General features: G+C 47.5%; 1 protein-coding gene across 1 annotated transcript in view; it reads right to left on the bottom strand.

The window, feature by feature from the left end:
* The window catches only part of LOC120946920 (alpha-2-macroglobulin-like protein 1), a 174,381-nt gene that overhangs the window by 62,711 nt on the left and 99,631 nt on the right, over window positions 1-12,039 (bottom strand). Inside the window, exon 25 of the mRNA XM_040361744.1 lies at window positions 10,428-10,503. Within this exon, the coding sequence (XP_040217678.1) occupies window positions 10,428-10,503 (76 nt within the window). The remainder of the gene's footprint in view (window positions 1-10,427; window positions 10,504-12,039) is intronic.

Here is a 12,039-nt window from a genome sequence, read left to right as displayed (position 1 = left end):
AAGCATTTCTAAAAACAGTTACAATTTCTATAGTGCAGAGCTTGTTCAGGAATAGCAGCAGGCAGGTGTGAGTACACCAGCACACACAGTAAGGCGAAAACTTTTGGAGGATGATCTGGTGTCAAGAAGGGCAGCAAAGAAGCCACTTCTCTCCAATAAAAACATCAGGGACAGACTGATATTCTTTCAAAGGTACAGGGATTGGACTGCTGAGGACTGAGGTAAAGTAATTTCTCTTATAAATCCCCTTTCTGATTGTTTGGGCCATCCGGAAAAACCCTTTATCCGAAGAAGATAACGTGAGCGCTATGATCAGTCCTGTGTCATGGCAAAAGTAAAGCATCCTGAGACCATTTATGTGTGGGGTTGCATCTCAGCCAAGGGAGTGGGCTCACTCACAATTTTGCCTTAGGGCCCTTTCACACTTGCGTGGCTTTTCCTGTGACTTTGGACATCAGAGTCGCATGACAAGTCTTACCCCATGATTCCCAATGATAACCATTCATATCTGTGCGACTTCAAGTCGCACCGACTCCCTGTACTACTTTGGTCCAACTTTGATGCGAGTTGAGGTCCATAGACCTCAAGTTTACACAGGCGTTTCTTGAAATTGCATCAAAATTGCGGCAAATGGCCGTAAAAACACACAATTTTCAGCCCAAGTACACAGCCATGAATAAAAAATGGTACAAACACATCCTCTGAGAGCAACTTCTCCCAATCATCCAAGAACAGTTTGGGGAGGAACAATGTCTTTTCCAGCATGATGGAGCACCTTGCCATAAGGTCTTGAAATAGAAGGGTCAACACTACAAATATTGACTACATAAACATAAACTTAATGTGATTGGCAATAATGAAATGCTTGTAATTATACTTCAGTATACCATAGTAACATCTGACAAAAAAGATCTGAAGCAGCAGACTTTGTGAAAATTAATATTTGTCTCATTCTCAAAACTTTTGGCCACAGCTGTATAGCATCATCTAAATGAGAGAGCAATAGCCATAATGAATAAAAAAAGTCAGGGGCCCGGATTCAGATACATTGGTGTGTCTATTGGCGGGCGTAACGTATCTCAGATACGTTACGCTGCTGTAAATTAGGGCGCAAGTTCCGTATTCAGAAAGAACTTGCGCCCTAAGTTACGGCGGCGTAACGTATGTGGTCCGGCGTAAGCCCGTCTAATTCAAATGTGGATGATGTAGGCGTGTTTTATTTAAATTACATGTGACCCCGCGTATTTGACTTTTTTTTACGAACGGCTCGAAATTACGCCGTAAATTGTCAATGCTTAAGACGTGAACGTAACTTACGTAAAGCCCTATTCGCGAACGACTTATGCAAACGACGTAAAATATTCAAAATTTGACGCGGGAACGACGTCCATACTTAACATAGGATATCCCTCATATAGCAGGGGTAACTTTACACTGGAAAAAGCCGAACATAAACGGCGCAAAAAAATGCGCCGGGCGGACGTACGTTTCTGAATCGGCCTATCTACCTAATTAGCATATTCCTCGCGTAAATCTACGGAAGCGCCACCTAGCGGCCAGCGTAAATATGCAGCCTAAGATACGATGGTGTAAGACACTTATGCCAGTCGGATCTTAGGGAAATCTATGCGTAACTGATTCTATGAATCAGTCGCATAGATACGACCTGGCAACTCAAGAGTTACGACGGCGTATCCGGAGATACGCCGTCGTAACTGCTCTCTGAATCCGGGCCAATGTAAGTAAAAGTAAAAACTGAAAACATACAGTAGTGTGGGTATGTTAATAATGATAACTGATAACTGAAAACAAAGTTAGTTTCAAAACTATGGCTTAGGAGATGCTATATAAAATAAAATTACAGATCTGTTTTATTTAGAATCACAATGTATAGGCAATTGATTTTTACTTTGCTTGGTAATCCCCTTTTAACCACTTCCTTACTGGGCACTTAAACCCCCTTCCTGCCCAGAGGACTTTTTGCGATTCGGCACTGCGTCGCTTTAACTGACAATTGCGAGGGAGCTGCGGTGGCTCAACGCGATTGGCACTGTGCTGACAAGCCATTCACCTCTGCAGCTAGAGGTTCGGATCCCGGTCTCGGCTTCATGTGAATTGAGTTTGGTGGTCTCAGCCCGGCTCCCGGTGGGTGTGCTATGCAAGGTAAGCCTGTGCTTAGTACGCCCACCCCCCTCCCACAAAAACCACCACACTTACACACGCACTCTAAATTGGGTTAACACACGCACTTTGACCACGCGGTCTCTAAAAGAGAGGTGAAGGACTAATGGGGCTGGTTGAGCTGGCTAATCCTCTCACTCCCTTATAGGGAGTCCCTCTGCCCCGTTGGGCTTCAAAGCGGAGCAGGTAGGGCGGGCTGTGTGGGAGGACCCCCCTCACACACCCGCCATTGCCACCCGGGGCATGGAGAAAGATGGCAGATTGCCTCTGGGGGAGGCCTGCCTACTCCCAACTCCTGCAGTCCGGCTCCTCTCTCGAGTACACGCACAAAATACACTTTAAAAAAAAATAAAATAAAAAAAAAAAAAACTGACAATTGCGCGGTCGTGCGACGTGGCTCCCAAACAAAATTGACGTCCTTTTTTTCCCACAAATAGAGCTTTCTTTTGTTGGTATTTGATCACCTCTGCGTTTTTTTTTTTTGCGCTATAAACAAAAATCGAGCGACAATTTTGAAAAAAATAATAATAATTTTTTACTTGTTGCTATAATAAATAGCTCAATTTTTTTTTTTTTATCCTCAGTCTAGGCCGATACGTATTCTACATATTTTTAGCAAAAGTTATAGCGCCTACAAAACAAGGGACAGAATTATAATTTTTTATTATTTATTTTTTACTAGTAATGGCGGCGATCTGCGATTTTTATTGCGACTGCGACATTATGGCGGACACATCGGACACTTTTGACACATTTTTGGCACCATTCACATTTATACTGCAATCAGTGCTATAAATATGCACTAATTACTGTATAAATGTGACTGGCAGGGAAGGGGTTAACACTAGGGGGTGAGGAAGGGGTTAAATGTATTCCCTATATAGTGTTCTAACTGTGGGGGAAGGGGGGTGACTGGGGGAGGTGACCGATCTGTGTTTCTATGTACAAGAGACACAGATCGGTCTCCTCTCTCCGCTGCACCGCTGTCTGTGAGAGCCGGCAATGAGAAATGATCTCATATGTTTACATATGAGATCATCTCTCATTGGCCGCACAGATCGCCACAGTCGTACGGCCGTCAGGAAGTGGTTAAAGTGTCATTAAACCCAATAGAAAACTATTATTATACTGTATTGCAGCTTATCAGTTCTTATGCCGCGTACACATGACCGTTTTTAATGACGAGATTGGTCATTAAAAACGATCGTGTGTAGTCTCCAGAGCATTTTTCTCGACAAGAAAAATGGGCATTAAAAATTTAGAACCTGCTCTATTTTTTCTCGACGTTTTTCACGTCGCCGTTTTTCTTGTCGTGAAAAATGGTCATGTGTAGGCTTGAACGATGGGGAAAAAAATAGGATTTTTGTACTCACCGTAAAATCCATTTCTCTGAGTTCATAGATGGACACAGCCTTCTTTGACATTAGGGTTATGCTTCTTCCTACCAGGAGAGTTTAGGCAGAAATTAACAGCACTTAAAGTGTTAAAACCTTTCCTTCGTGCCGCTCCTCCCAGGGGGCGTGGCTCCCCCAGGCATAACCCACACCCTGCTCTAGGAGCTTCAGTCCGTAACAAGCAGTACAAACCAAGGAGGGGTGGGTGCTGTGTCCGTCTATGAACTCAGAGAAATGGATTTTATGGTGAGTACAAAAATCCTATTTTTTCTTCCGTTCATAGACGGACACAGCCTTCTTTGACATTAGGGACGTCCCCAAGCAGTGTCAAAAAAATTTGAGGGGTGGGAAAACAACACAGCAAACCAGGTTACACCCCAAACAAAAACCGGAGTTGCTCGACTGAGAAACTCCAATCACAAACTGCCGCCCGTAACACCTGCGGCTGAAGGAGGCATCAAAAGATGCACACACATCCACCTCGTAAAACTTTGAAAAAGCGTGGATTGACGACCAGGATGCATCCTAACACCGCTGTAACACAGAGGCATGATGCCGGAAAGCCCAAGAGGCCCCGATCACCCTGGTCAAATGCGCCATAACCCGAAAGGGGGGCGCACGCCCCTTTAGGGCATAAGCCTGAAGCACAATCCGTCGGACCCACGTAGGAACGGTGGCCGACGAGACTGCTAGGCCCTCTTGTAGGGCCAGCCACCGACACGAACAGTGAGTCCGACTTCCGGAACGGAATCGTAACATATAAGTACACTCGTAGGGCCCGAACCACATCCAGAGGATGCAAAGTGGCCTCCTCTTGGCATTTCGGCCAAGGACATAAGGATGGAAGAACAATGTCCCCATCAATGTGAAAACCCAAAATGACCTTAGGGAGAAAAAACGGCTGCAGCCGCAGCACCACCTCATCCTTACGGATGACCAAGTAGGGAGCCTTGCAAGACAAGGCCGCCAGATCAGACAGACACACGTCTGATCGAGGTAATCACTACCAGAAATAAAATCACCTTTTGTGACAATAAACAAAAAATCTCCCGAATGTCCTCAAAGGGAGCATCCCGAAGCACCGAAAAGACTAGATTCAAGTCCCATGGGGGTAATGGAGGGCGCACCGGAGGGGCCACCTGCCAGACCCCCTGACCCAACGTACGCACCCAGGAGTGCGACACCAAGGGTCGCTGCAAGTAAAAACAGCCAGAGCAGAAATCTGGCTCCTAAGCGTACTTAAGGCGAGAGCCCGAACCACTCCCTGCTGTAAAGACAGCAGAACCCTGTACACCACGTATGTACGAGGGTGCCATTTCATCTCCTCACACACAGAGATGTAGGCCTTCCATGTATGATGGGAAATCCTACGTGAGGTAGACTTACGTGCACGCAGCACGGTAGAGACCACCGAGCCCAATAGGCCTCGGTCCTTCAGCCCCTGGCTCTCAACAGCCACACCGCTAAAGCCGGTAGCTGTGAAACAGGGTGGAAGATCGGACCCTGTAACAGAAGATCAACTCCCCGATAGAGCCGGAACGGACCCTTTGGCCCACCGAAAAGGATGTGCGCGACCCCCGTCGCTGCAACAGAACTCCGTGTGCCTCCCTGATGATCAACCTACGCCACGGCTGTGGCGTCATCGGACAGGATCCCGACCTGTCGGCCCTGTAGATCCAGGGACCACCTGGCAAAGCAAAGCTTGATTGCTCGGAGCTCCAGAATGTTGATCAGTAGGCAGGACTCCACCTGAGTCCAGTGCCCCTGGGCTGACTGGGTGCCCCAAGCGCCCCTCCCCAACCGGAGAGGCTGGCATCCGTCGTGACCACTGTCCATCGGCCTGCAGAAAAACTACTTTCCGGCCCGAAGCACCGGAAACGCCAGCCACCACACCAGGGGAGACATGAGCAGATGACTCAATTGAATCTGGTAATCCAGAGATGACGGAAGCTTGTCCCATCGTGACAGCAATTCCCTCCGTAGTACCCTGGCGTGGAATCAGACATAAGGAACCGCCTCGAAAGAGGCCACCAACGGACCCAGAACCTTCCTGCAGAATCGCAGAGATGATCGCTTCTGGGTCGGCAACTGCTGCACAGCAGATAGCAGAGTCTGAAGTTTTTCCGTTAGGAGAAAAACACTCCCGCCCCGGCGGAATCCAGGACTAGTCCCAGGTATTCAAGTCCCTGAGACGGAATCAACCCTGATTTCAGGACAATCCAGAAACCAGCCGAACACTCAGAGAGCCTGACACCTGATAGACACGGCTCCACCAATGCAGAGCTCGAAGAAGCTCGTAGGAGAATGTCGTCCAGACATCCCATGATAACAAACCCCTGCTGTCACAGCCAGGCCAGTATCGGGACAAGCATCTTGGTGAAAATCCGCCGAATGGGAAGGATACCAATTGAAAATGGTCCCCCCGACCGCAAAGCACAGAATCTCTGGTGCTTAGAGGATATGGGAACATGCAGGTACACGTTCATGACATCCAAGGATGCCAGAAAATCCCCCTGATGGAGTGCCGCTGTTACCAAGCGAATCGACACCACCTGAAAGTTTGCACCTTGACAAAACAAACGAGGGACTTGAGGCCCAGGATTGACCGGGCCCCATCCTCCATGGGGACACAAACAGAATGGAGTAAAACCCCTGAGACCGTTCCAACGAGGCAACTGGCACAATCACTCCCCTGACCAGAAGATCCTGGACAGCCCCTGACAGAGCCAACCGGCGAACCGGAGGAGGCCGGAGGGAAAACAACTGTTTGGCAGACAAGAGAGAAACTCAATCTTGTACCCCAAGGAAACCACTTCGCAACCCCAACGGTCGTAGAGGAGAGACCTCCACCGAGCCACGAATGTGCGAAGCCAGTCTCCCACCCGAGACACGGGCGGGAGCAGACCTTCAGGCGGAAGCAGGTATGCGGTATCAGGTGCGCTGCTTCCCCGCGGCGGGGATTTAAGCACCATGTAGACCTACCCCCACCGCACAGGACGGGCGAAAAAAAAAAACACTCGGAGGTAGTCAAGGAGGGTCCTTGCACAGGGCGAGGTCCCTAGCCATTCCCAGACTGTGGGAACAGCATGCGCTTACCACCCGTAGCAGCCTCAATGATGCCATTCAGGGAAGTCCCAAAAGGACCGTTCACCCTTAAAGGCCATCACCAAGGCCTCCTTAGAGGACTAGTCCGCAGACCAGCTCTTCAGCCACACAAGGCGGCGCAGAACCACTGCATAGACGGAAGCCTCGGATCGTATCCATGGCCGCCTCGCAGAGAAATTTCTGACCCTGAACCAATTGTTCAGCCAGGTCCCTAGAGGACTCGGAAGCGTCCCCTTCTTCCAGCTCCTGCAGCAGGAGCTTCGCCCTTTCAGTCGGGGCCTGACCAGGGCCCTGGCCAGAGCCGGCCTCACCGCCGAATCCACCACCGTGAATAGGGAGCGGGCCACGGCCTCCACTCTCCTATCAGCGGGATCCTGAAATGCAGGAGCCCCTTCCACAGGCAACGTGGTGGCCTTTGCACAGTCTGGACACAGGGGGGTCCACTGGCGGAGGAGAGACCAACTTTTTTTTTTTCTTTTTTTAAAAGTCCCCCTCAAGGGGGTAACGGGTTGCAAAGTTTTTTGACAAACTTTTTGCGGTGCATCCCATTCCTTGTATAACACATTGTCCAAATAAGGAACACAAGGAAACACTTCAGCGGTGCGTGGCGGTCTGCGGAACCCAAAAGTTACTGACACAGTGGTGTCTCCACCACATCCTCAATTTTTAGAGTCTCACGCACTGCAGAAACAAGAGCTCCAACAAATTCTTGCCAGCAACTGACTCTGCAGCAGAGTCATCCTTACTATCCATGTGGGTTAAGCCCGCAGCCTCTGACATAACAGAACCAGAAAAACAGCGATTCTGTGTTAGAGACATCCCCAGAAGCAGGCTCAGGGAGGGGGCGCTTTTTACCCCCCATCCGGGCACTAGCTGCTTCAAACCTGGCAAGAAACCCAGGACAGCCAACATAACAGATGTGGCAGGGGAAGGGACGTTAAGGGTTAACTCAGGCATAGCTGGAGAGGGAGACCTGGCTCAGGTTCCATAGTGTCAGCGCTGAGTCACCCACCCTGCAAAGCAGGACAAAAAAACCCCACTGGTCACCTCCTTGCTGCTATGCAGAGTATGGGGGCCCCTGGTACTCACCACCCCACCCGGTGCACCGCGGTACGAGAAGGACAAGGTGTGCTGAGAAGCCGTGCAGCGCTGTGTCTGTCTTCTCCTCAGACAGATCCGCGGTCTTTTGCAGCGCCAAAGCCGTCACACGAGGCAGACGAAAAAGCAAGATGGCCGCCGAATGCTGAGAAAACAGCATAGGACCACAGGAAAATGGCCGCCGAGCTATATAGAGCGGGGCTCCGGTAAAATGGCGGCCGTTGCGCAGCATTTAAAAAGACAGTGACACAGCAAATGTCAGGACACAAAAATCACCTCACAACACACATGAAAGGCCCTGTAGTGAACACCACAGCCCTCTGTAGTGACAACACACAGCCCCCGCTACACACACGGGTCAGGGTGTATATGAGCCCCAGAAAAAAAAAAGTCGCAGCCGCTACCCACAAGGGAAGGAGGGAGAGGAATAAGGGAGAGAGGAAAGCAGGGATAAAACCCTCAGTCGACCTCCCCTGGGAACATTCCAGCCAGACCACTTACCTAAGTAAGGGGCCACTACTTACCCGTCCTGCGACTACCCGGCTGGAGGTATCCCAGACAGAACCAACGTCCGTAAACGGCATGGCTGTGGGCCAGACACACTGTGACAAGGCCATAGAGACCGGTCATATGTGTGCCCTAGAACCGAAGTTCCCCGGCCGCCCCTGGAGCAACGGGGCCTGTCGTGGACGTCCCAAAGCTGAGCTAAGGGCCGGCACACGCTCGATGGCCGAACATGGGGGGACTACAAGGGTCAAGGACCCAGCCTGTCACCCAGTCGGCTGTTGATAGAAGAATCACAGGATTCAAAAATGCAGGAACAAAATAATAAAAGCGAAAAAAAATCGCAAGAAAAAAACTCCAGAGTACAGGACTCCAGAAGTGCCTGACTCCTCTCCTGTTGTTAGGCAGAAAAAGACTGAGGCTCCTAGAGCAGGGTGTGGGTTATGCCTGGGGGAGCCACGCCCCCTGGGAGGAGCGGCACGAAGGAAATGTTTTAACACTTTAAGTGCTGTTAAATTCTGCCTAAACTCTCCTGGTAGGAAGAAGCATAACCCTAATGTCAAAGAAGGCTGTGTCCGTCTATGAACGGAAGAGAAAACGCACATGCTCAGAAGCAAGTTATGAAAAGGGAAATTTGCATAATCAAGACCAAAGGGTGGCGCCATTCGAATGGAACTTCCCTTTTATAGTGCCGACGTACGTGTTGTATGTCACTGCGCTTTCACTTTTTCATCAGACAAAAGATGGATGTGCATACTATAAAGTTTTAATTAGATGTGAACTCAACATCCGATTTTCGTTTCATTAGTACAGTTTTCGTACGGAAAAAAATCGTAACAGCAAGACTATGCATGCTCAAAAGAATACATACAAAATTATTCAACACGTTACATCACTTCTGATGTTGTATTCTGGCATACGAAAATTTTCATATTGTTAGTAACCGCTTTACTTTCGACATGAGACTAAAATGCCACAAAAATCAGACATTCAGCCGTCCGAAAATCTAAGCGTGTGTACGAGGCTTTAAGCTCTGGTGAGTTTTTTATCTGTGTGGAGTCCACGTGTCTTCCACTGGCTGAACAATTCTTTTAAGAAGGTGCATGGGACTTGTATTACTAAAACTGAAGGGCGCTTTGCATGGACACATAAACGTTGATTTACTACAACTGGAGAGTGCAAAATCTGGTGCAGCTGTACATGGTAGCCAATCAGCTTCTAACTTCTGCTTCAGCCTGATTTTAGGAGGGTACCTCACACATGCACACACAAAAAAAAGTGAGATGCCCTAAAAGTCCAGAGCATGCAGCCTGGCTGGCCAGGAAAGTGGGGATGAGAATGTACCCTCCTTCCTAAACCATACCTGTCCTCATGACATCAACATGGGGGAGTGCCATGTTAAGGAGGACAAAGGCCTCTTCCCCACAACCCTGACCAGTGGTTGTGGAGGTTTGCAGATGGGGGGCTTTTTGTAATCTGGAAGCCCCCTTTAATAATAAGGGGGCCCCCAGATACCAGTCCCCTCCTTATATGAATGAATATCGGTCCAAAGTACCACTACTCATTCAAAAAATTGTAACCTAGAAATAATCCCTTTAATAATAAAGTAAAAATTCCTCCAAAAAAGTCCCTCGTAAATCCATATCCAATCTCGATAACCGCCACCTGCTGATTTGCCAAAAGAAAAAATAATGACCTGGTGAACTTGACCCATCCAAACACTACTAATGGCCATGGCGATTCAGTTTGCATGAGTTGCGCTATACAAGTCATTCATTCATTCATTCATATGACAGCTCCCTGAGTTTCTATCAGCTACTGTATATAAAGAAAAAGTATGGGTGATGCCATTGCTATCCCTGACCCTCTGCATAAGCGGTGGGGATTCCTAATGACATCAGTGGTCCCTAAGGACACCTTAGGTTCAAGCATCCTTGATCTCATTTAAAAAGCAAAAAATTCTAAGCCAACATTTGCTATTAAGAAAAAGAAAATCATAGTTATCCAATTCAATGTAAAATCCTAAACATGAGAATATTTTCTTTCACATACCGGTATTTTCTTTTAGACAAAAATGTATGTATTCTTTATCAAAATAGAACAAAAGATGCAATTTCTGTTTTTAGTTGCTCAATAAATACATACCATTGGTTAGCAAAACCGCCAGGAAAGGTAGCAAATCCCCCAGTCTCATTTTTGAATGTTAGCTGTTTTTGGTAACCTGCAGAGAGAAAGTGGTGTGTTTGATATTGTAGTCTATACAAAATGTTATGTTGACAAGTCAGAGATAACACAGCACTCCATGAAATCATTGACACCCATATTCCTCCTTATATCACAAACTGAAGGGAGAGTTATAATATCCTTGTTTTTTTTGTTTTTTGCCATCTATGTCAATTGAGGGGAAATTTCCCTTTACATCCTGTTCCACAGTAAAACTGAGGGGAAATCCCTGAAACATGAGGGAAACCCTGGTTTTAACCAGAACTAGTGTCCCAATTTGGAGATTTCCCCTCTATTCCTGTTTTGAGAAAAGCCAAAATGTGGGATTTTCATTCACTTTCACTCCTGGTGATCACAGTAAACAGGAAAAATAAAGATAACAAATCCCCCTAATGAGGGCATAGACCAGGGGTGCCTAACCTTTTGAAGGCCAAGGGCCACCTAAGCAAATTGGTAACTGATCGTGAGCCACAATGAGCGCAGCGGGAGGATGACAGGTCCGTGTCCACGGACACAGCCCACTCTACTCTATGGGCCCTCTGATCCAATCCGATTCACCCAGACAGAAGGGGGCAGATCCATTTCTATTATTTTTTAGGTAAGCGGATGTAAAAAGGCACAAGTCTGTTTACATCTGCTGCTCCATAGAGGTGAATATTAAGTCTGATTGAGTCAGACCGATCATGTGAAAGGGGCCTAAGGCTGCTTTCACACTGATGCACTGCGATTTGCCCAAACCGTGGGTGCAGATCAGTGCACCTGTAGATTTTCTGTGGGTTAGCTGCACTTTGCCGTAAACTTCTATTATATCGTGCAGGTGTGGCGCACTTTCTGAAAGCGCAAAAAACCTGCAGGTAATAACAGAAGTCTATGGCTCAGTGCTTGTTTCCTCTACCAGCAGCTTCATTCACAAAACTGCTGATCTGGATGGAGGGTCAGCAACCCGTGATCTGGGCTTCCCAACCTGCTAACTCAGAGCAGGAGGCCGAGGGCCACATGAGAGGGCTCCGTGGGCCACATTTGGCCCCCGGAAGGTGGGGTATTTTCCACGCCAAATATTAATTACAGTGAGATTAACACACGTGTACAAATAAATGTCCCCGGACCACTGGTTGGGCACCCATGGCATAGACAGCAACTCAAACGTGAAAGGGGTTCTAATCCCTCTCCACTGTGCAAAAGTCAAAATGTTATGCCTTTAGTTATACTTTAAACCACAAGCTTGAACTGTCTAATCTAGATCCCGCTCACTTTTGTATACACCTTTTTCTGCAAGTGCCACTATTTTATGTTCACATCTTTTTACCATAGACCTGATTTAGTAAAAAAAAATAATAATAAAAAAATGATATATTTAAAAAGACAAAGTGTTTCTCCTAGTATTCATTAAAGCAGAACTACACTGCATCTGAACATTATAAACCAAAAAAGCTATTTCATTCATTGTTAATATTCAAAGCAAACTCACCCATCCCATCCATGTATCCATGCTTTATTTTGCTTAGAAATCACTTTAAAAGATACCCCCTATCAT

Source organism: Rana temporaria, chromosome 8 (genome assembly GCF_905171775.1).
Source record: "Rana temporaria chromosome 8, aRanTem1.1, whole genome shotgun sequence".
Lineage (NCBI taxonomy): Eukaryota > Metazoa > Chordata > Amphibia > Anura > Ranidae > Rana > Rana temporaria.
The sequence above is the reverse complement of the archived record's forward strand: the minus strand, read 5'-3'. Positions and strand labels throughout refer to the sequence as shown.